General features: G+C 42.3%; 1 protein-coding gene across 4 annotated transcripts in view; it reads left to right on the top strand.

The window, feature by feature from the left end:
* Window positions 1–26,223, top strand: part of mpp2b (MAGUK p55 scaffold protein 2b) — a 45,326-nt gene that overhangs the window by 6,373 nt on the left and 12,730 nt on the right. Inside the window, exons 1-3 of one of the 4 annotated variants that reach the window (XM_064923942.1) lie at window positions 3,935–3,984; window positions 24,688–24,736; window positions 24,933–25,033. In XM_064923942.1, coding sequence (XP_064780014.1) covers window positions 24,935–25,033 — 99 coding nt within the window. In that variant the 5' untranslated portion in view covers window positions 3,935–3,984; window positions 24,688–24,736; window positions 24,933–24,934. Of the gene's footprint in view, window positions 1–3,902; window positions 3,985–7,414; window positions 7,584–24,419; window positions 24,737–24,932; window positions 25,034–26,223 lie in introns of those variants that run through there. The other 3 variants (XM_064923939.1, XM_064923943.1, XM_064923940.1) reach the window with 3 other exon arrangements.

Genomic DNA, 26,223 nt, shown 5'->3' on the forward strand with positions numbered 1-26,223 from the left:
ACCGCGATGTGTCATGTCTAAGAACAGCCCTTAGCTGTGGTATATTGGCCATATACCACACCCCCTCTTGCCTTATTGCTTAAATATATTGTATAGTGTACTATATCGTACTGTACCATATCCTATCTGTAACATTTGGTCAGAAACTTTAGTCTTTAGTCAAGAGGTATGTTGGTGGCGTTGAACCAAGGCCTGTCATTACTCAGACTTATTCAATCAGTACTTCCTTGACTGAATTACCAGCAACAGGGACCTTGACTGAAATACTGGCAGTGGAACTGCTTCACTGCTAAGGCTAGTGTGTGTGTGTGTGTGTGTGTGTGTGTGTGTGCGTGTGTGCGTGTGTGCGTGTGTGCGTGTGGCTAAAATGTTATTTTCCAGTTGAGTTGGGGCTATCACTGTTGATCCCAGGGACATTTAAGTAGCTAACTATAGTAACACTTTGTGTACATCAATATACATGAGGTGGTGAGAATGAAAACAGTGTTGAACATGCAGATCTCAGATCTCAGTTGACCATGTGGCACGTACTAGCTTCAAATGGCATTTCAATTAGTTTCTTTCTCCTCCCTACAAAATAATATTTTGTTTTGATGTAGTGAATTCAAGTTATTTCGGGCTCCCGTTGTGTGACACAGATTCACGGAAGTTTGAGTTTGTTAAGGAAGAATTTAGGTCACACCTGATTTCACAGCTCTTAAGTAAATAAGTAAAACCTTTAATCTGTTATTTAAAAGCTCCTTATAAATGTTCTGTAATTCTCTACCTTTAGTTTTTCATGGAGAAATCAGGGCCGGTGTCAGAGTGGGATCAGGTCCCTCCTGTCCATGTAATCACATTCATTATGATCTAATAGGCAAAACTGATCGTAGATCAGCAATCTTACTCTAAGACACTAAATGAATACCGCCCCAGCCCCAGGCCAAATACACCATACGCTTGCCACTCAAATATTGCACCAGTGGACCTGAATATAAACGATATAAAGTGTACAATCAGACACACACGCCTGAAGTTTATTCAAGCACTTTGGTGAGACATGATGCATATCTGAAATCTGAAATCAAGTTAATCAGTCGTTCGGGTGAGAGAGCAAGTTCACAAAGACATTTCTCATTGAGAGCTTTCATCATAGACCTCTGAGTTGGCCTTTTTAAACTGCCGTTTAAGCCTTGTGATTCAGCTTGTGTATCTCACTGTGCTGTGATCGATTCCACTGTGATTCGTTTTGAAGGCAATACTCTGGATTTCAATGGTGCTGTTCACCCTCTACAATTTATTCTCAGTATTGTTTTGATGTAAAAAAAACTACAATACAATAGCAGAGACACATTAAACTACTACCATTTGCATTTCATTATTCCCCAATTGAGTACAATTGCAATCCCCTCTCCCCTTATTATTATTTTACACATTTTTCCTTGTTGCCATGGCAAACCAGTGGAAAAAAGAAAAGAGGTCCTTGCGGTTGTCTTGGATACGAGCGCTTTCCCCCTGTGATGCAATGAGAGGAGGAGAGGAACCTGTGGGAGTGCAGGCAGGGTTATTTTTAGGCGTGACGCGAGCCACGCGTGGATTAGGATTTGGTTGTGGTGTATGTGTGTGTGCGTGTGCGTTTGTGTGTCTGTTTCTGTCAGATTATGTGTGTGTCAAAGAGTCTGTGTCTGTCAGTAACAGTGTGTGTGGGTGAGAAAAAAGGGTTTGTGTGTGTGCATGTTGGCATCACAGATTTAAGGTGCAACCTAACTGTTGGGGGTAGATATAACACCTGTGTGCCAGGACCACACATTAAGAAAGTAGGTGCTGGCTCCTGGCCAAGATGTGGATCCAAGACACCTAGCTTATGTAACAGAAAACCTTTCACAAATATATATCAGAGACCTGTAAATGACTGTATAGAAATAGAAATGCTACCCTCAGTGTTTCGCACTCCTCTCTCTGAGATTGTGTTAATCCTGTTGTCGTCCATCCCTCTGTTTGTGTGGCCCTGGCCCAGTGTCAGTGTTTCTCTCCACCTCAGCGTTGCGCTTCTCTTAATTGGTTGGCAGGGTGGAGAGATGATGATTGCAGGCCTGCGCTGTGAGCATGATGTCATAGCAGCTGTGGGGTCGATGTAGCCTGGGCTCAGTATGACAGAGAACATGGGACTTTGGATCACACCTAAAGAGAAAGCAGTCCCCACAATAAAAAAGACCTAGCGGGAGCACAGCTACAGACCCTGATCTCTGTTGTAGAATCTAATGCAACTATTGTACATTTATATACCCTTATTATTTAGATTGGAAAGTGCTTTATAAAGGCTTAATCGCTTGATTACAATTTCATCCGTTTTCATAATAGGCTAAGGAAATGATATCATTCAGTGTGCAGCGTCACTGGGCTGATTTTGCCCCTGCATAAGAAACGTTCCGGGAAAAAAGAGAGGGAGAGAGCTGGCAAAATAAAGCAGGAAAATGCTGACCTCTCTCTCTCTCTCTCTCACCCTCTGTAAACCCAGCTCAAGCATGGCCAAGGCTGCCTGCAAGCTGCCTGCATACTTTTAACAAGCTCTGTCATTTGTGTGTGCGTGTTTGTTGTGCGTCTATGTGTGAGAGAGCAACTGTATGTGTGTGTGTGTGTGTGTGTGTGCGTCTGTGTGTGCTTTATCGTGTGTGTGCTTGCCTGTGTGCTCTGTCATTTCCCAGTGTGAACACCGGAGGGCTGGGGAGGGAGGGATAAGCTGGGAGGGGGGGGGGTGAACTGGTGTGAATGTTTTAAGAGCCTGTTCTGCATAGATCAGAGTTATACAAAGCCCTGGGCAGTGGTAGAGTACATTTCACACTCTGGGTTTCAGTGTGTTTCAATGGCACAGCAGGAACTACAATTCGAGCTTCTGTCTAAGTGTTGATGTGGTGTTAATATACTCATCTGCATAGACACACACTTTTTAGATGATGATTGTGCTTTGTGCTTTATACTGTATGAAGTGTATGTGTGTGTGTGTGTGTATGTGATGAGGAGGTTGAATGATAGACTTTCCCTCCTATTTGGCTACCACCCCTTCACCCTGACCACAGTCTGCTGTATATTGTCATGGCAACCAGGCATTAGCATCATTGGATGCTGTTCTCCCTCATCGACTTCACTTTTTCCACCTCTGTTCCATTTCTCTCTCTCCCTCTCCCTCTCTCCCTCTCTCCCTCTCTCCCTCACTCACTCACTCACTCACTCACTCACTCACTCACTCACTCACTCGCTCACTCGCTCACTCGCTCGCTCTCTCTCTCTCTCTCTCTCTCTCTCTCTCTCTCTCTCTCTCTCTCTCTCTCTCCAGCTCTCTCACACACTAACGTCTCACTCGACTCTTCAATCCGTTGCTATTTGTCCTTGATTTCTCACTGCTGTAATGTAACACAATTCTAGGACTCTTCTTCCCAAATCCATCGGCAAACAATTGATTTAGAACATGTCTGAAATGTTGAGCCTCTCCAGTCAGTTCCTGATGACATTAAGCGTAATGCCAATGGGTTCAATCAGATGCCTTAACGATCCTCTCCAAGCTAGTACAACATGTTATCCTGCCCACTCACTTACTGTAGCCAATCTCTTTAACTAGCTATAGTTGACTTCGTGGAAACTGAGTTGGACAGTGTGGGTGTTACCTATAATTAGACACTGACAACAGGGGAAGGGGCATGTGTGGGCATGGGAACTATACTGGGACTGGGTGGGTGTAAATAACATGAGGGAGAACTCCCTCAGTCTCCCTCTACTGCTTTTTGTCTGCTTTTCTTATCGTCCCTCCCTCCTCTTGGTCCATTTCTCCAGTTTGGTGTTTGAGGGTGGTTGTTTTCATAACTGATGAATAATTAATGTTTGTTTACCATGTTCTTCTCCCTACCTCTCTCATTCTCTCTCTCCAGCTGACCTAACAAGATTCAAAGAAGAGGATTTGGGGAGAGCAGATTTCCAAAATGCCCGTGGCTTCATCCAGCTCGGACTCTGGTAAGTGGCTTGGCCTCAGCGTGACGGAGCGATAGAAAGAGGTAGAGATAGCGAGAAAGGGGTGAAACGTGTGTGTCTGTGTGTGTGTGTGTACAGTTGAAGTCGGAAGTTGACATACACCTTAGCCAAATACATTTAAACTCAGTTTTCACAATTCATGACATTAAATCCTAAAAATTCCATGTCTTAGGTCATTTAGGATCACCACTTTATTTTAAGAATGTGTAATGTCAGAATAATAGTAGAGAGAATGATTTATTTCAGCTTTTATTTCTTTCATCACATTCCCAGTGGGTCAGAAGTTTACATACACTCAATTAGTATTTTTTAGCATTGCCTTTAAATTGTTTAACTTGGGTCAAACGTTTTGTGTAGCCTTCCACAAGCTTCCCACAATAAGTTGGGTGAATTTTGGCCCATTTCTCCTGACAGAGCTGGTGTAACTGAGTCATGTTTGTAGGCCTACTTGCTCGCACATGCTTTTTCAGTTCTGCCCACAAATGTTCTATAGGATTGAGGTCAGGGCTTTGTGATGGCCACTCCAATACCTTGACTTTGTTGTCCTTAATCCATTTTGCCACAACTTTGGAAGTATGCATGGGGTCATTGTCCATTTGGAAGACCCATTTGCAACCAATCTTTAACTTCCTGACTGATGTCTTGAGATGTTGCTTCAATATATCCACATCATTTTCCTACCTCATGATGCCACCTATTTTGTGAAGTGCACCAGTCCCTCCTGCAGCAAAGCACCCCCACAACATGATGCTGCCACCCCCACAACATGATGATGCCACCCCCGTGCTTCACGGTTGGGATGGTGTTCTTCGGCTTGCAAGCTTCGCCCTTTTTCCTCCAAACATAACGATGGTCATTATGGCCAAACAGTTTTACTTTTGTTTCATCAGACCAGAGGACATTTCTCCAAAAAGTACGATCTTTGTCCCTATGTGCAGTTGCAAACTGTAGTCTGGATTATTTATGGTGGTTTTGGAGCAGTGGCTTCTTCCTTGCTGAGCGGCCTTTTAGGTTATGTCGGTATAGGACTCGATTTACTATGAATATAGATACTTTTGTACCTGTTTCCTCCAGCATCTTCACAAGGTCCTTTGCTCTTGTTCTGGGATTGATTTGCACTTTTCGCACCAAAGTATGTTCATCTCTAGGAGACAGAACGAGCGGTATGACGGCTGCGTGGTCCCATGGTTTTTATACTTGTGTACTATTGTTTGTACAGATGAACGTGGTACCTTCAGGCTTTTGGAAATTGCTCCCAATGATGAACTAGACTTGTGGAGGTCTACAATTTTCTTTCTGAGGTTTTGGCTGATTTCTTTTGATTTTCCCATGATGTCAAGCAAAGAGGCACTGAGTTTGAAGGTAGGCCTTGAAATACATCCACATGTACACCTCCAATTGACTCAAATTATGTCATTTAGCCTATCAGAAGCTTCTAAAGCCATGACATCCTTTTCTGGAATTTTCTGGGAGAGAGAAAGCGAGAGGGTGACAGATAGAGAAAAATAGGGTGAGAGGTGGGAGAGAGGAGGGGTGAGAGAGCAAAAGAGAAAGGGAAGATTAGAGGGATGTTTCAACATTCTCTGATGAATGACACTGGATGAATGACCCCCCAGTCCAGCATATTTCCACATAACAGAGAGAAACACAGCTAAAAAGAAACAGAGAAGGATGGAGGGATAAAAGGAGATGAAGCGGTGAAGTGGGAGAGAGACAGAGAGAGAGAGATAGGGAGAGAGATGGAGCAGGTAGGGACAGTTTATCACGTGGGGCCCTCCAAGTTATCTCCACTCCTCTAATGTGACTTAATGATGTGCCTTATGAAGCAGTGAATTCGGACTCAAACTCAGACGTATCAGTCTGGCTGTCTGGAAGGATCTGTTTGTTATTAGACCTCACTACCCTCACTGACCTTGGTTTGAGGCTTCTCTGGTGGGTATTAGTGTTGGGGTGAGATGGGGGTTTGGGAGTTTTGAGATTGGGTGGGCTGATTTCTCTTCAAATAAATCCTTTCCATTCCCTGATTGCGGACTGATTTCTGTGTTTGCTATTGGACAGAGAGAAGAGTAGGAGAAGGACATTGACAAGGACAGGGACACAGGACAGACATATACACAATGACAGAGACAGAGACAATTTGTTTATCTCACCATTGGGAGATGGAAGAGAGGGGAGATTCTCTCGTTTGAAGTGTTTTCACCAATGGCTGGCTGACTCAATGTATTACCGAAAGTTGTATGGCATCTGATGTGAAGTATATGTAGCTCATGAGTTTGAGCAGGCGAGGTGAGGAGGGGAATTTAGATTTATGGCGGTTCAACACCCCTGAGATATTGAATGTGCATTAAATCTGTATTTAGAAATGGCCCACATGTCAATCTCTGATTGTAAACTAGCCAAGGGGGAGATCTCCTGATGGATGTTATCTGTAACCAAGAATAAATTGTGCCTCGGAACAATTTCTTGTCTCCCAGTTATCAAAAAAGTTAGCATTTTATAGTATGGCTATTTTTGGCGCTGATATGCAGCCGGTTACAATTACATTTTGATTTGAAGCGAGGAGGTGGTTCATGCACTCGGTCAATGAAGCCGTAATGTTTTTATGTGCACTGCTTCGTGAGCATAATGCTAATAGCTAGCTACAGCCATAACACAATACAGAGGAATACTTTATTGAGTTTCAGAGCTTACCCAGTCTCTCTTATTACTTGGATTTTGGCAACATCTCGATTCTCCACCCTTTCCCAGAAGCGTGTACTTGCACACTCCTGTCATGAATTTAAAGGTATAGGATTGGTTGGAAGGAGGTTTCATCAGTGTTAAATTCATATGGGAAAGAGTCCAAGTGTAGGGTGGAGAATCAGGACACGGCCAATGTGTGGTGAACCATGATGATGTCACTAAACAGGAAGGACGTTCTTGATATAAGCACCAATCAGAAGATTCCTCTCTAAGCCCCTTGAGCCCACCCTCCCTCCCTCCCTCCCTCCCTCCCTCCTCCCCCTCCCTTCCTTCCAACACACGCGCACACACACACACACACACACACACACACACACACACACACACACACACACACACACACACACACACACACACACACACACACACACACACACACACACACACACACGGTAGTGGCTAGTAGAAGATCATTGTGCCTTGACTCCCCCTTCCTTTCCAAGCATCGCACCTCCTACGTGAGATGTGTCACTCTATCCCTCCTCTTCCCCCTTTATTTCTCTCTCCCCCTTTATTTCTCTGCTCTGAGAGGCTTCCATTCAGGGGGAGAGGCTCAGTCATCCTTGGCAGCTCTCAGGAGCTGCAGGTATTGAGAGGGGGAGGAGGAAGAGGAGGAAGAGGAGAGAGAGGCGCTCTGAAGGAGGGGAGGAGAGGAGAGAGGAGGAGAGGAGCTCCTCTCAGGCTGTCTCAGGTGTGAGTGTGTAAGTCGTCGCTAGGTGTGTGTGTGTGTGTGTGTGTCGTGGAGGTGTGTGTGTACCACACGGCTGGCAGACTGTTTTGAAGGTTCTCCCTGGAGAACTCTGTCCTGTCCCTGGAATGCCTGGAGCTCAGTGGGAAAGGTAAGGACAGGCGGATGGGGTGATGCTGATGATGGTGATGGGGGTCATAGAAAGGATGAGGGTTTTAATGGTTTATCTATGGTGAAAGGATTAGGGTTTTAATGGTTTATCTATGGTGAAAGGATTAGGGTTTTAATGGTTTATCAATGGTGAAAGGAGTAGGGTTTTAATGGTTTATCTATGGTGAAAGGATTAGGGTTTTAATGGTTTATCTATGGTGAAAGGATTAGGGTTTTAATGTTTGTCTATGGTGAAAGGATTAGGGTTTTAATAGTTTATCTATGGTGAAAGGATTAGGGTTTTAATGTTTGTCTATGGTGAAAGGATTAGGGTTTTAATAATTTATCTATGGTGAAAGGATTAGGGTTTTAATGGTTTATCTATGGTGAAAGGATTAGGGTTTTAATGGTTTATCTATGGTGAAAGGATTAGGGTTTTAATGGTTTATCTATGGTGACAGGATTAGGGTTTTAATGGTTTATCTATGGTGAAAGGATTAGGGTTTTAATGGTTTATCTATGGTGAAAGGATTAGGGTTTTAATGGTTTATCTATGGTGAAAGGATGAGGGTTTGCACTCTGTTGATAGGGGTCATAGAAAGGATGAGGGTTTGGATTCTATGGTCCACCTATGGTGAAGGGATGCGGATTTGGATTCTATGGTTCATCTATGGTGAAGGGATGCGGGTTTGGATTCTATGGTTCATCTATGGTGAAGGGATGCGGGTTTGGATTCTATGGTTCATCTATGGTGAAGGGATGCGGGTTTGGATTCTATGGTCCATCTATGGTGAAGGGATGCGGGTTTGGATTCTATGGTTCATCTATGGTGAAGGGATGCGGGTTTGGATTCTATGGTTCATCTATGGTGAAGGGATGCGGGTTTGGATTCTATGGTCCATCTATGGTGAAGGGATGCGGGTTTGGATTCTATGGTTCATCTATGGTGAAGGGATGCGGGTTTGGATTCTATGGTTCATCTATGGTGAAGGGATGCGGGTTTGGATTCTATGGTTCATCTATGGTGAAGGGATGCGGGTTTGGATTCTATGGTTCATCTATGGTGAAGGGATGCGGGTTTGGATTCTATGGTTCATCTATGGTGAAGGGATGCGGGTTTGGATTCTATGGTTCATCTATGGTGAAGGGATGCGGGTTTGGATTCTATGGTTCATCTCTATGGTGAAGGGATGCGGATTCTATGGTTCATCTATGGTGAAGGGATGCGGGTTTGGATTCTATGGTTCATCTATGGTGAAGGGATGCGGGTTTGGATTCTATGGTTCATCTATGGTGAAGGGATGATGGTTCATCTATGGTGAAGGGATGCGGGTTTGGATTCTATGGTTCATCTATGGTGAAGGGATGCGGGTTTGGATTCTATGGTTCATCTATGGTGAAGGGATTCTATGGGTGAAGGGATTTTGGATTCTATGGTCCATCTATGGTGAAGGGATTTGGATTCTATGGTTCATCTATGGTGAAGGGATGCGGGTTTGGATTCTATGGTTCATCTATGGTGAAGGGATGCGGGTTTGGATTCTATGGTCCATCTATGGTGAAGGGATGCGGGTTTGGATTCTATGGTTCATCTATGGTGAAGGGATGCGGGTTTGGATTCTATGGTTCATCTATGTTTGGATGGGTTCCACTTACTCCCTGTATGTTTTGGTGTATAAATAGAACTGTAGTGTGGTTGTGAGAATTATGAGCTATCTGGGAGATACAAGCGAGACAATAGGGTGTGGATGTGCGAGACTCATTGCTCAGGTGTGAAACTGTATTCACCCAATGTCAGAAATAACTAACAGCAGAATCTCAAGCATATGGGACTACTACTATCATTTTGTATGCTGTTCCTGTCCTTTAATTTGACCATTGATCAAGTGGAATTATTACATACTAGCTAAACTATTGTATGTATAGATTCAGTGTCCCTTATGACTGAAGGAAAATGAGAGAGTGCATAGAGAGAAAACATGTACTACTTTACGCAGAGCCCTCATATAGCCATAGAAATAGAACCAATCTATTTCATTCTATTTCTATGATAATAACCATTATACTCTTCATGACAAATATGGCTGTAACAGTAAATGGCCGTGCGTTACAATAACCAGGAGATAGGTAGTGACAGCCTCCCATAGAACAAAACTGAATGATAGTGCTTTGATAATACTGTATGTGCTCTCAGTGTGTGGGGGACGTGCTCTTATAGATTCTATCCATAATTGATGGTATTAATTCATGTTGCATTTATTGCATACTATACTGCAAGGGAATGTGTCACTGTACAAATGGATAGTGCTCGAAATGGAACGTAAAAGAAATTGGATACCTGGTCAGTCGCACAACTGAATGCGTTGAAGCGTTCACAGGACGTACTGGAATTATATGCCTTTGTTAGACAAAATGTTGCGTTGACGATCATAAGTAATTGTACTATACATTAAATAAACAGCAAGAGAGAGAGGAGATGGAGGAGTGAATAAGATAACGCTTGAGGTACGTACTGCTGTACAACACAGTGAGGTCGAGATGTAGAAGTCGGACGTTTACATACACTTAGGTTGGAGTCATTAAACTAGTTTTTCAACTACTCCACAAATGTCTTGTTAACAAACTATAGTTTTGGCAAGTTGGTTAGGACATCTACTTTGTGCATGACACAAGTCATTTTTCCAACAATTGTTTACAGACAGATTATTTCACTTATAATTCTCTGTATCACAATTCCAGTGGGTCAGAAGTTTACATACACTATGTTGACTGTGCCTTTAAACAGTTTGGAAAATTCCAGAAAATTACGTAATGGCTTTAGAAGCTTCTGATAGGCTAATTGACATCATTTGAGTCAATTAGAGGTGTACCTGTAGATGTATTTCAAGGCCTACTGTCACGCCCTAACCTTAGATTCTCTGTTTTTCTATATATTTTGGTTAGGTCAGGGTGTGACTAGGGTGGGTACTCTAGTTGTTGTATGTCTAGGGTTTTTGTCATCTAGGGTTTTTGTATGTCTATGTTGGCCTGATATGGTTCCCAATCTGAGACAGCTGTTTATCATTGTCTCGGATTGGGGATCATATTTAGGTAGCCATTTTCCCCATTGTTAGTTGTGGGATCTTGTCTATGTTTAGTTGCCTGTCAGCACTAGTTTGTATAGCGTCAGGGGTCGTTTGGTTGTTTGTTGTTTTTGTTCATTCATTCATTAAAAAGAGAATGTACGCATACCACGCTGCGCCTTGGTCCGATCCTTATGACGAACGTGACACCTACCTTCAAACTCAGTGCCTCTTTGCTTGACATAATGGGAAAATCAAAAGAAATCAGCCAAGACCTCAGAAAGAAAATTGTAGACCTCCACATGTCTGGTTCATCCTTGGGAGCAATTTCAAAATGCCTAAAGGTACCATGTTCATCTGTACAAACATTAGTAGGCAAGTATAAACACCATGGGACTACGCAGCCATCATACCACTCAGGAAGGGGACACATTCGGTCTCCTAGAGATGAACGTACTTTAGTGTGAAAAGTGCAAATCAATCCCAGAACAACAGCAAAGGACCTTGTGAAGATGCAGGTAACAGGTACAAAAGTATCTATATCCACAGTAAAATGAGTCCTATATCGACATAACCTGAAAGACTGCTCAGCAAGGAAGAACCACTGCTCCAAAACCACCATAACAAAATCCAGACTACGGTTTGCAACTACACATGGGGACAAATATTGTACATTTTGGAGAAATGTCCTCTAGTCTGATGAAACAAAAATATAACTTTTTGGCCATAATGCCCATCGTTATGTTTGGAGGAAAAAGGGGAGGCTTGCAAGCCGAAGAACACCACCCCAACCGTGAAGCACCGGGGTGGCAGCATCATGTTGTGGGGTGCTTTGCTGCAGGAGGGACTGGTGGACTTCACAAAATAGATGGCATCATGAGGATAGAAAATGATGTGGATATATTAAAGCAACATCTCAAGACATCAGTCAGGAAGTTAAAGCTTGGTCGCAAATGGGTCTTCCAAATGGACAATGACCCAAAGCATACTTCCACAGTTGTGGCAAAATGGCTTAAGGATTAAAAGGGCAAGGTATTAGAGTGGCCATCACAAAGCCCTGACCTCAATCCTATAGAGAATTTGTGGGCAGAACTGAAATAGTGTGTGCGAGCAAGGAGGCCTACAAATCTGACTCAGTTTACACCAGCTCTGTCAGGAGGAATAGACCAAAATTCACCCAACTTATTGTGGGAAGCTTGTGGAAGGCTACGCAAAATGTTTGACCCAAGTTACACAATTTAAAGGCAATGCTACCAAATACTAATTGAGTGTATGTAAACTTCTGAGCCACTGGGAATGTGATGAAAGAAATAAAAGTTTAAATAAATCATTCTCTCTACTATTATTCTGACATTTCACATTCTTAAAATAAAGTGGTGATCCTAACTGACCTAAGACAGGGATTGTTTTTACCAGGATTAAATGTCATGAATTGTGAAAACTGAATTTAAATGTATTTGGCTAAGGTGTATGTAAACTTCCAACTTCAACTGTATCTCCTAATAGTAGTTGACGTGACAGGTAAGACAGTCTGTCAGTACTTTCACATTAGTTCTTCATTGAGGAGCTCCCTCCTACCTGGTGCGTTTTGTATTCGCTGTTATTCAGATGCAACAGTGCGCTTCACAGAGCGGTCACATTCGGGAGTGTCACCGACAGAGACACAACCTTCAAATAACATCCGTCTCTCTCTGCCCTCTCTGGACCAGGACCTGTCAGATGAATACTCAATCACATGTCCCAAATGTCAGGAATAAAAGTGTGGGGCCATAGACAGCACTGTTGAGTGTATTATTTATTTCTGAGTGATCCGGATTTGATTATGTGGTTTGGTTATCCTAACAATAAAACCTGGGTTTTATATAGCCATTTTCAAATACCAAAAGATGGATGGTTTGGTGACACAATGGTGTCATGTTGCTATTGAAATGTTATTATAAACTGGGCGGTTCGAGCCCTGAATGCTGATTGGCTGACAGCTGTGGTATATCAGACCGTGTACCACAGGTATGAAAAAACATTTATTTTTACTTCTCTAATTATGTTGGTAACTGGTTTATAATAGCAATGGATAGTGGTATATGCCCAATATACCACTGCTAAGGGCTGTGTCCAGGCACTCTGCATTGCGTCATAAGAACAGCTGTTAGCCGTGGTATATTGGCCATATACCGCACATTCCTCGGGCCTTATTGCGCAATTCTAGATTATAATTGTCATTATAAAAACAAAGTGTGTCAACGCTACACATTTTTCTGTTACCTTCCTGACAGCCATCATATAATAGAGCTGTTGTTCAACCCTGTCATCTTTTTCTGGACATACTACCATTCAATATAATGGGAGGTGCAAGAGTGAAATGTCACTAAATATCACTGGTTGTTGTCTGGACTGATGACCTTCAGCTTGGTAATGAGGTCTGAGCCCTTCTGAGGCACGCAGACAGGGCACAATGACCATCACCATGGAGATGTTGTTGTGATTTCAGTGGCTGGTATACTGCAGGCCCTTCAGAGGGTTTGTTGTGTTCTCAACAGGGAAGGGGGGGGGGGGGGTTGGGAATATCTGACTGTCATGAGGTGTTACACACATACAGTGGGGCGAAAAAGTATTTAGTCAGCCACCAATTGTGCAAGTACTCACACTTAAAAAGATGAGAGAGGCCTGTAATTTTCATCATAGGTACACTTCAACTATGACAGACAAAATCAGAAAAAAAATCCAGAAAATCACATTGTAGGATTTTTTATGAATTTATTTGCAAATTATGGTGGAAAATAAGTATTTGGTCACCTACAAACAAGCAAGATTTCTGGCTCTCACAGACCTGTAAGAGGCTCCTCTGTCCTCCACTCGTTACCTGTATTAATGGCACCTGTTTGAACTTGTTATCAGTATAAAAGACACCTGTCCACAACCTCAAACATTCACACTCCAAACTCCACTATGGCCAAGACCAAAGAGCTGTCAAAGGACACCAGAAACAAAATTGTAGATCTGAACCAGGCCGGGAAGACTGAATCTGCAATAGGTAAGCAGCTTGGTTTGACGAAATCAACTGTGGGAGCAATTATTAGGAAATGGAAGACATACAAGACCACTGATAATCTCCCTCGATCTGGGGCTCCACGCAAGATCTCACCCCGTAGGTGAGCAAAAATCCCAGAACCACACGGGGGGACGTAGTGAATGACCTGCAGAGAGCTGGGACCAAAGTAACAAAGCCTACCATCAGTAACACATTACGCCGCCAGGGACTCAGATCCTGCAGTGCCAGACGTGTCCCCCTGCTAAGCCAGTACATGTCCAGGCCCGTCTGAAGTTTGCTAGAGAGCATTTGGATGATCCAGAAGAAGATTGGGAGAATGTCATATGGTCAGATGAAACCAAAATAGAACTTTTTGGTAAAAACTCAACTCGTCGTGTTTGGAGGACAAAGAATGCTGAGTTGCATCCAAAGAACACCATACCTACTGTGAAGCATGGGGGTGGAAACATCATGCTTTGTGGCTGTTTTTCTGCAAAGGGAACAGGACGACTGATCCGTGTAAAGGAAAGAATGAATGGGGCCATGTATCGTGAGATTTTGAGTGAAAACCTCCTTCCATCAGCAAGGGCATTGAAGATGAAACGTGGCTGGGTCTTTCAGCATGACAATGATCCCAAACACACCGCCCGAGCAACGAAGGAGTGGCTTCGTAAGAAGCATTTCAATGTCCTGGAGTGGCCTAGCCAGTCTCTAGATCTAAACCCCATAGAAAATCTTTGCAGGGAGTTGAAAGTCTGTGTTGCCCAGCAACAGCCCCAAAACCTCACTGCTCTAGAGGAGATCTGCAAGGAGGAATGGGCCAAAATACCAGCAACAGTGTGTGAAAACCTTGTGAAGACTTACAGAAAACGTTTGACCTCTGTCATTGCCAACAAAGGGTATATAACAAAGTATTGAGATAAACTTTTGTTATTGACCAAATACTTATTTTCCACCATAATTTGCAAATAAATTCATAAAAAAGCCTACAATGTGATTTTCTGGATTTTTTTTCTCGTTTTGTCTGTCATAGTTGAAGTGTACCTATGATGAAAATGACAGGCCTCTCTCATCTTTTTAAGTGGGAGAACTTGCACAATTGGTGGCTGACTAAATACTTTTTTGCCCCACTGTATATTGTACATTAGACACAGGCACATTAGACACAGGCACATGCATGCACACACAAATGTACGCAGATACACACACACACACACACACACACACACACACACACACACACACACACACACACACACACACACACACACACACACACTGCATGCACGCATTCTTTACGCAAACATCAGTCCAAATCAATTGTCTTAGCAGTAAACCTACTGTGTCACTGTGTGAATGTTGACTTCAACTCTGAGATCTACATGCTTGAACTCTTTCACTCTCTAGGCTGGCTCAATTTATAATACAATACCTTGTGTTGGATGGCATTTTTGATTCTTTTTGATGTAGCCTAGATCTCAATTGACATAGAAATGACTTAAACCAAATCGAAACTGTGTAGAAATTATAATGAACCTACATTTAGTCTTGTCACTCTGTCCAGCTTGCTAACAGTCATGGAAACGAGAGCTAGACAGTCAGGGACCATCAAAAATGGAAAAAGTTATAGTTAGAGGACAATTTTGAGCAATGTTTTACGGCAAGGAAATATAATAAATGTTTAATGTTGCCCTCCAGCACTCGGTGAATTGTGAATTCTGCCCGTGGGGAAATTGAGTGTGACACCGCTGACCTAAACCATCTATGCTGGTCTATGCTGTTGTTTTCAGCAGGGAGGACAAGCTATTGATTAAAAGTGCGTGTTCCATCATAAGTTGTTGAACAGTGACACACCACTCTGGATTAAGCTCCACTCCAAGACGTCTACTGAATATTGTCCACCGACACTCATCTTTACCTGAGGCCTGTGTTTAATTACACAACTGTAAGGAAGCAGGGGATATTATCATAGTACAGTTTCATATCAGTCAAATGTAAAGTTTTAACAGGCTTACTCCCGATAGGTGTTCTAGGCGATTTTGTCGGTCATCGTCAGTGTGGAACATATTTGATTTATAAATCGCTCCACAGCAGTGCACTCACTTCAAAAAAATTGAACAGCAATTACTTAGACATATCAAACACCTCATTGATTCATTCAGAGGGAGCAATGTCGAAAGAGGATTTCAGGGAAACTACCCAAATAGCTTACCGAAACACTACCTGTTAAGACCCTCGAGACATGCCAGTGTAAATTACCGAGTAGTCCTTTAGCAAATTCAAATCCGACATTTTGGCGGTCTTCAAACGCTTTGTCTCTAGACATCATTAGTCTGTATTTCCTACATCCTTCAAACCTCTACAAAACCAATATCCACAATACATCCTGTTGTTATTGTCAGGCGCTCCTGACAATGTGTGTATTTGTATGTGTGTGTGTGTGCATGCACTTGGAAATGACTGTCTATCTGCTAAAACCAGTGTCTGCTCCTCTGTGACCCAATCCCCATATCACCTGACCCCAGATCTGTATGTACTTTAGCTAACCCCTCTGACATACAGTACCAGTCAAAAGTTTGGACACACCTACTCATTCAAGGATTTATCTTTATTTTTACTATTTTCTACGTTATAGAATAATAGTGAAGACATCAAAACTATGAAATAACACATTTGGAATCATGTAGTAACCAAAAATAATATTGAATATTTGAGATTCTTCAAAGTAGCCATCCTTTGCCTCGATGACAGCTTTGTACACTCTTGGCAGACCAGCTTCACCTGGAATGCTTTTTCAACAGTTCCCACATATGCTGAGCACTTGTTGGCTGCTTTTCCTTCACTCTGCGGTCCAACTCATCTCAAACCATCTCAAATTGGGTTGAGGTCTGGTGATTGTGGAGGACAGGTAATCTGATGCAACACCACATCACTCTCCTTCTTGGTCAAATAGCCCTTACACAGCCTGGAGGAGTGTTGGGTCATTGTCCTGTTGAAAAACAAATGATAGTCCCACTAAGCACACACCAGATGGGATGGTGTATCGCTGTAGAATGCTGTGGTAGCCATGCTGGTTAAGTGTGCCTTGAATTATAAATAAATCACTGACAGTGTTACCAGCAAAGCACCCTCACACCTCCTCCTCCATGCTTCACGGAGGGAACCACACATGCGGAGATCATCCGTTCACCTACTCTGCGTCTCACAAAGACACGCCGGTTGGAATCAAAATATCAAATTTGGACCAAAGGACAGATTTCCACCGGTCTAATGTCCATTGCTCATTTCTTGGCCCAAGCAAGTCTCTTCTTCTTAGTGGTGTCCTTTAGTAGTGGTTTCTTTGCAGCAATTTGACCATGAAGGTCTGATTCACGCAGTCTCCTCTGAACAGTTGAAAATGAGATGTGTCTGTTACTTGAACTCTGTGAAGCATTTATTTGGGCTGTAATTTCTGAAGCTGGTGACTCTAATAAACTTATCCTCTGCAGTAGGGGTAACTGTGGGTCTTCCTTTCCTGTGGCGGTCCTCATGAGAGCCTGTTTCATCATAGCACTGACCTTCATGTCTTAAAATAATGATGAATTGTAATTTCTCTTTGCTTATTTGAGCTGTTCTTGCCATAATATGGACTTGGTCTTTTAACAAAAAGGGCTAACTTCTGTATACCAGCCCTACCTTGTCACAACACAACTGTTTTGCTCAAACACATTAAGAAGGAAAGAAATTCCAAAAAGTAATTTTTAACATTTTAAATGCATTCCAGGTGACTACCTCATGAAGCTGGTTGAGAGAATGCCAAGAGTGTGCAAAGCTGTCAATTAGGCAAATGGTGGCTACTTTGAAGTATCTGAAATATAAAATATATTTAGATTTGTTTAACACTTTTTTGGTTACTACATGATTCCATACGTGTTATTTCATAGCTTTGATGTCTTCACTGTTATCCTACAATGTAGAAAATAGTTAAATAAAGAAAAACCTTTGAATGAGTAGGTATGTTCAACCTTTTGACTGGTACTGTATGTATGGCACGACAATGACAGACAGATCTCAGACCAGTGTATTCCCTATGTGGATTCACTACACAACAAAAACACCCACACCCCCTGCCTCCCTCACTGGAGCCATAGTGCTCCATAGCAACCGGTTGCCTCCTCTATTGCTGAGGTTAATGTTCCCCACTGTGTTCCCGAAGCACTAACCTAACATAGCAGGCGTAAAAACGGCATTTCTTTCTTTCGGGTCCTGACGAGAGAGAAAAACTGTCTGCGGAGGTTATCTTCTGCACTGTTCAACCAGTCCAGTAATTGTGGAGGAGGAGTTAAGATGGAGGGTCGCCTTGGTAACGTCCAAAAGCGTAAATTGCGTCACAAGCTCTCTTTCCATTTCCCCTGAAAACCGTATGCATCCGGTTGAGAATAATCCCCGCAGAGGGTGCTGAAACACAAACAATAAGAACTTGCATGGGCAACATTGGTGCTTTAATTGCAGCTGTTGTTACCATGGAAATGCTAAACCGCATAGCGTGAGAATGCATGAGTGTGTGTGTAACTCAAGGTAGTCCCTTCCCCCTATTATTTTTTCTAGTTTAAAGATGTCTACCTTTTTCCCCTAAAGCAAACAGAGGTTATTACAACCGGTATTACAACCGATTGTATTGTTTTCGTTGTGGTACCTTAGCGGCTTCCCCATGACATCAACTGAAGCTTAGCAATCAATGGCTGGTCACCTGTGGCCTCATGCTGCTGTTTTGGGTGAATATGGACAAGAAGGGAGCATTCTTTGATGTAGTTTTATCTTTTGTGATGGGCTAGTGGCCAAAGCCTTCGTCTGTCTGCCATCTCAGGCTGTTAATAAAGCCAGTGGAATGTGGTAATCTTGCTGACTGCTCTACACGCTTATACAGGGGTGCAACAGCCTACCCAACACTCAGAGGCGTTCGTATAGTCTAAAAGCACACCGATGCCTCGTTTTGTATTACATTCCAATGATACAATTGGGGGGGTGCAAAAATGCAATTTCAGAATGTGGGGAGCCCGTCCCCAGTGAAGGTTGTGCCCCTGCTCTTGTAAAAAAGGGCTCTTTAGCTGTCCCTACAGGATAACCCTTTTTGATTCCAGGAAGAACCCTTTTGGGTTCCATTCAGTACCCTCTGTGGAGAGGGTTCTACGTGGAACCCAAAAGGGTCCTATCTGGAAACCTGTTGTTGAGCCTCGCACTTCAACGCTCTTAGTTGTTGCGGAAATTGACCCACGATACTGTTTCATTTCTGCGCCTATGTCATATCGCTGAGTCTGTCTTCAAACCGTAATTCAACGATAGTTGATTAGTTGATTACTGTACAAATGCTTGCGTTTTTACTGTTTTTACTGTGTACATCAATTGTGGGAAAGAGATAAATACTTCTTTAGCATGGTTGAAACTATTAAATCCTGGCAATGGTAGCTGGACACAGTTCATAGGGGAGGATTTCACAGTACTCGTTCCCCTACTAATTTAATATGTAAAGATGATACTGTGTTTGAATTTGAAACACAATGGCATGCATTACACAGATTCCGCATACACTATGGGAAAGGGATCACCTGAACTAATACTGACATCTAAACCTACCTATGTTGGTGAACTTCTGACCTGTACTCTTCTTACTCTTAATTCTAAAAACTCTTTTATTGTATTGTAGGTCGGGGAAAGTGAGCGAGGCAACCCAATCTGGCAACTGACACAGAGCAGCAAGGCATTGCGACACAAGAAGGAGGCCATGTTGGATTTGTGATAATCCTTCTGAATAATACAACAATGGCAGCAGTAACCAACCGCTGTTGAATAGGGCCATTATTCTCTTGTCGCTTTCACAACTTCGCTCGTAATCTGCCTTGATGGCAAACCTATTCCAAAAGCATGGCTAGGCTACTTATTTCCCCTCCTCTTGTTATTTAGCTCTCCTTTATATCTTATTCAAGCCACGTAAAGAGCCTACTGTGATGCCTACATGATGTCAGCATTGTCGGAATGATGGGAATAAGAACAGGAGTAAATGCGAGGGGAAGGAGAGTGAGAGAGAGAGAGAGAGAGAGAGAGAGAGAGAGTGAGACTCACTAGATTCTCCGATGGATTCTCCAATTACATTGAATGAACTACAGGACAAAATACAAACCCTCCAACCCACAAAAGGCCTGTGGGGTTGATGGTATCTTAAATGAAATGATACCACAAATTCCAATTGGCTAAACTCTTTAACATCATCCTCTGTCTGGCAAATTCCCCAATATTTGGAACCAAGGACTGATCACCCCAATCCACAAAAGTGGAGACAAATTTGACCCCAATAACTACAGTGGGATATGCGTCAACAGAGAACTACTTCATCATTAACAGCAGACTTGTACATTTCCTCAGTGAAAACAATGTACTGAGCAAATGTAAAATGGTCTTTTTAGCAAATTGCCGTACGACAGACCACGTATTCACCCTGCACACCTTAATTGACAAACAAACAAACCAAAAAAAGGCAAAGTCTTCTCATGCTTTGTTGATTTCAAAAAAGCTTTCGACTCAATTTGGCATTAGGGCCTGCTATACAAATTGATGGAAAGTTTTGTTGGGGTAAAACTATATGACATTATAAAATCCATGTACACAAACAACAAGTGTGCGGTTAAAATTGGCAAAAAAAACACACGCATTTCTTTCCACAGGGCCGGGGATGAGACAGGGATGCAGCTTATGCCTCACCCTCTTCAACATATATATCAACAAATTGGCGAGGGCACTAGAACGGTCTCCAGCACCCGGCCTCACCTTACTAGAATCTGAAGTTAAATATCTACTGTTTGCTGATGATCTGATGCTTCTCTCTGCAACCAAGGAGTATCACTGAGATCTTCTGCACAGATTCTGTCAGACCTGGGCCCTGACAGTAAATCTCTAAATCTCTCCATAGAAAAGCCATCACCTAAAGAGAAATGAACCTAGAGAAGAGCCACCTAACACAATTAGACCCAACCAAATCATGAGAAAACAATAAGTTAATTACTTGACACATTGGAAAGAATTGACTAAAAAAACAGAGTACACTAGAATGCTATTTGGCCTGAAACAGAGAGTACACAGTGGCAGAATACCTGACCACCGTGATGGACCCAAAATTAAGGAAATCTTTGACTACGTACAGACTCAGTGAAAGGCAGCCTAACACAACCCTGGCTCTCAAGAGAAGACATGCTATGTGCACATAAAATGAGGTGGAAACTGAGCTGTGCTTCCTAACCTCCTGCCAAACCATATTAGAGACACATATTTCCCTCAGATTACACAGACCCACAAAGAATTTGAAAACAAATCCAAACACCATTATAAATTCAACCTATATTTATGTTAATTTTTTTCTCCTTTTATTACTTTACTTTCTATTTGCACATCATTACAACACACTGTATATAGACATATGACATTTGGAATGTCTTTCTTCTTTTGGAACTTTTGTGAGTGTAATGTTTACTGTACATTTTCTATTGTTTATTTCACTTTTGTTTATTATCTATTTAACTTGCTTTGGCAATGTAAACATGTGTTTCCCATGCCAATAAATCCACACAGAGAGAGTGAGAGAGAGAGAGAGAGAGAGAGAGAGAGAGAGAGAGAGAGAGAGAGAGAGAGAGAGAGAGAGAGAGAGAGAGAGAGAGAGAGAGAGACGCAAAGAAGGGCCCTGTACACTGAAGTAAACAAACCCTGTGGCACACTGTGGTGAGTGTTGGTGATTAAAGAGAATTATGCAGGGCCTAAAAAAGCTTGGTCGGCATTTTGATCTGCTCTCTGCAACCGCTCCAGATTTTGATCTGCAACCTCTTCTCCAGGGGAAGAGGGGGAAGAGGAGAAGAGAGGATAAGGGGAGGAGGGGGGGGGGGGTAACAAGGTTTTACCACTGCACTCTACATCTAATTATTTGTTTAGGGAGGCATTTCTTCCTTCCTTCCGTTCTTCCTTCCTGTCCCGGTGGAAGCCAAACCAAAACCAGGGCTGCATCTTTATGTTTTGCTATTGACAGCTGGGGGCGGATGTGTTGAAACTGCAGAAGTTGCCTAGGATGAGTATAACTACAGTAATGTCTCTATTATTGGGGAGAGGTCTGCATTGATAGGACAGATGTAAAAAATGACAGGGAGCGCAAAACAAACCATTCGTCAGTATCCTCTTGAAAATGAACAGTATCATTATGACCATCAGAGATTTTTGTGGTAACATACCGTTTGTGTGTTTGTTAGTGTGTGATTCCTCATAGATTTGTAGTGTGTTTCTCTTAAAATAGGACATACTCGAGGATTTGGAGTGGACTAGAGTGTGTGACTTCCATTAATTTTGACATAAGTCAAGGCTGTGTCTGATGTACAATGCATGACTGACCTCAGAGCTCCTTATAGCCTTTGCTGTGTTTGTGAAGTGTCTCTATGGTGAAGTACTGAACTACTTACCCGTCTGTGCCACCAGAGCTATAGTGTTATGGAGTGGAATTCGTAGAAGTTTCTCCCAGCCACTATTAGAGGGTCACATGTTCTCTTTCTTTTTTTGTTCAAAATAATATTTTATAAAAAATAAAAAAATGTATTTTTTATTTTAACAAATATGATAGATTCATTCATATGAATACAAATCTGTTTTCACATCAATACATGGGTTCGTTATTTGACTACTTAACATCATTTACATACTTCATAGTGTCCAGCTTTCTTCCTCTTTTTTGAAATCCATTTGGATATGTTTCAAAAAGTTATTTTATGGTCGTCATACATCATCATGCATCTTGTCCTCCAAATCTTATTGTTTACCATGCATATTGTTGTCCACCTTAGATATTCAGTATTGTCGTCCATGTTAGGATCAAAAAACACCAGCCTCCCCCTTTGCTAGAGGAGCAATAGAGGAGCAATAGAGGACAGAAGAGGAAGGCCCACCCCCACACTTGTGCTATTTCATGAATTACCTGGAATTACCTGGACCAGATGCGACTTTTGTTAACTAAATCAGGTGAAACATGAGCTGAAAACTGGACTTTATGGTTTGGATCTGTTTTATAGTTATTTTTATGGTCTCTGGTAGGGTACGGTAATCATACCCTTGATCTATGGTTATGAGAAAACAATATTATAGTGGGAGGCAGTAAATGATGCAGGGTCGTTGTGTCTCCAAATTTGCCGTGCAGTCACTCCTAATGGAGCTGATTAAATTGATGAACTGCACTCTAATTGCACAGATCATCTCTGAGTTACATATCACGCCCTCGTTAGGGAATGATGCCTCGTTAGCAAGTGATGACATGGGGAAAAGGAACTCTCGTGCAGGGGTTCTCAAACCTTTTGGGGTCGGGGACCCGTTTTATGATAGCAAATTTATCAGGGACCCACTCATAATCAGAACACAACTCAAGTCAGGGGCGCCACTTTGGTTTTAGAAGTGGGGGGGCATAATTATTATTATTGTATATATATTTTTTATCCAGTTGGATAAACACTCCAAACAGCCTACCTGACCGCACGGAGGCGTCCACATTGTCCTGAAGCGCACTGCTGCCTTGTTTTGTATCACATTCCAGAAATAGCAAACAATATGCCTTTGGTAGTGAATGGCAGGACGAACCAAGTCTCAGGCCCTGGGGAAGAACATTTTTAAGGCCTGTCTCTTGGCATCGGAGAGAAAATGTTGTGGTTTTCAAGCTAATTTCCTGTAATTTTGCACATTTTGTCATGGGGCAGAGAGATGTTTTGTTGTTGCAGCTTTAAAGCTAATATCCTGCAATTCTACATATTTTGCCTTGAGGCAGAGAAAACTTTGTAGTTTTAAAGTTTAAATTGCAATGCTTTTATGTTTGATGAAAAAAAATGCAAATTTGGGAGTACAATAACTATTGAGTTGAAACATTTTATAATTGTTGGAGTACTGCAGTGGAAACCAATGTCCCTGTGAGCCTCCCAGGCCCATGTTGCCCTTGTTTAAGAGCCTACATTGTAGATGAATGATATGTAATGAAATTACATTGTGTTATTGTTTTACACCCTTTAAACTTACTTCACAGATATGTATGTTTCATCTGTTTTTGTTAGTAATATTCAGTTTTTAAAAATGTAGTGCATACAGTATATACATTTTGGAATATGGCCTTTTATTTTACCTTTATTTAACTAGGCAAGTCAGTTAAAAACAAATTCTTATTTCCAATGATGGCCTAGGAACAGTGGGTTAACTGCCTGTTCAGGGGCAGAATGACAGATTTGTACCTTGTCAGCTGGGGGGTTTGAACTTCCATGTTACTAGTCCAACACTCTAACCACTAGGCTACCCTGCCTTGGACCTCCAGTCCATGGAGGTACTGCAGGGGGAGTCCACGGCAATATCAAAGTATATATATATATATGCATTACGACTTGGAGAACCCATGCTCTAGTGGACTTCTCTGACAATTTACAAGTTTGATGCATTGCGATAGGATGGGATGGGACAAGACGGTGAGATGAACAATAAGCTATCCAAACATAATGAGGGAAGGATAGTGTTCTGAGAAGAAATGCCACTGTCTCCATCAGTCTGTCAGTCGGTTAGTGGCAGTCCGTCAGTCAACTGCTCTGTGTCCCCTTTGTTATATAAAATCAGTGGACAAACTGCACTGCCAACCTTCCTAGTTATACAAGTGGAGTTGCTTTGAAGGGTTGTTGATGTGACTTCCTCAGATCGTACAGTTCCTGCTGCCCCCCCCCCCCCCCTCTGTGACTCTACCCCAGAGAGATAAGAGGTAGAGAGAGACGAAGGGGAGGTGAGATGCTGTCTCCACTGTCAGAAAGAAAATTGACAGGGAATTCACTGACAGTGGTGAGATTGCTTTGGAAAGGATGTGAGGCATTTCATCTCTCTCTGTATTGCTTTCCTGTAGACTACTTTTTCTCTAGGTTCTTTTGCTCATGCTTCCGGTGAACATCTCTATTCTCTCACACTTTCTCTCTTTATGTGTTTGTTTTCCTTACGAGCTGACCAATGGTGACTAATCAAATGAAAACCACGGCACTCTCCCAAAGGGTTAGTATGTGTATACAACCAGCGAGTATAGATATACAAACGATATAGTAGCTCCGCACTCAAAAAAGTTGCTGCAAAGAGCTTACTTCAATTTTCATTTTTGTAAAATGATTTTCACTGCACGGGGGGGGGAAAAGTGGAACGGTGAGTAACCTGTAGTCCTAACTGTCCTCTTCTCTCCTGTGTCTGTCTCCAGCTATGCAGCAGGTTCTAGACACTTTGAGTGACAGCACCAGCTCCACCATGGCCAATGACCTGGACCTCATCTTCCTCAAGGGCATCATGGAGAGCCCCGTGGTGAGGATATACCTTTACCTACAGTATACCTACTTTTCTATGGATCTGTTGGGCTTGTCGGTATGAGGTGATAGCTTTCTTGTTGAGTTCTAGTTGTCTTCATATGACTATGTTCTTTGCTTTTACATAGATGGAATTGCAATTCATGAATCGTTTGTTTAGTCAACTTATCAGTCTGTTCTTGTCAGAAACTGTCTGCACTGGACTCAAATGTCTGTAAAATGACTATTTTACAAGTAGAAAAACATTTAGCCAAGAACAAAAGACACCTGCATTGTCATGGGTGTTTTGATTCAAGGACGTTATCAACTTTCTGTCTGAGACACAAAGTCACAACCTTATGAGGCACAAAGTTCACAAAGTTCACCAAAAAGCACAAAGAAGCTACTTTCTTGTGAGAGAAGAGATACCAAAACAAAAACTTGCCTTATCGACTTTTCTTTTTAATGATGACTAGTTTTCCAACATATAATGGATGCATGTTCTTCGTTTTACACTTTGAGCTTTTCAGCTTTTGAAGAGACTGAGGTTGAGGGAAGGAGGAGGGAGGGATAAAGGGAGTTTGGAGTAGCAGACTGGCTATTGAGAGCAGCGCCCCACTGAGCTCCGGGTTCGGTCTTTTTTTATCCCCGATTTTAAACGTCCTCCTTTTCCCGAAAAGAAAGGAGCATGATTCCAAATTCAGCGCCCTTAAAAAAAAATGAATTTTCCAAAAGCTACTAGAATGAAAAGTCCACAATCGATAAACAAAATAATAAAACGTCAATTTAAGTTTAGAACCTTGAGAAGGAAATGAACAAATCAACACTGACATTAACATTGTAATTATTAAAATTACAATATAGTCGTGATTGTTGCGCTATCTATTCTAATGCAGTTGAGGCCTAGGAACTGTCAGAAGCTCTGACATTTTACAATCCTGGGGGATACTCTGTTCTTTGCCATGCTCTCAAAGAAAGAACAGACTTGCAGGCTCACTAATGCTGTGTGGTCTTTCTCTCTCTCTCCGATTCAAAGCATTCAGACAGACAGGGTTTTCTGGAAGCGAGAAGGAGATTAGAGCTCTTTGGGGAGCACTGCATCAAATGCATGCATTCAAATCTCTCGCTCTCTCTCTACTCTCCACCGCTTCTCTCAAAGCTGATTTATTTATTTTCTGGGGGAGATTTATTATCTGTGTGTGTGTCCCC

This window comes from Oncorhynchus masou, chromosome 18, assembly GCF_036934945.1.
Source record: "Oncorhynchus masou masou isolate Uvic2021 chromosome 18, UVic_Omas_1.1, whole genome shotgun sequence".
NCBI lineage: Eukaryota > Metazoa > Chordata > Actinopteri > Salmoniformes > Salmonidae > Oncorhynchus > Oncorhynchus masou.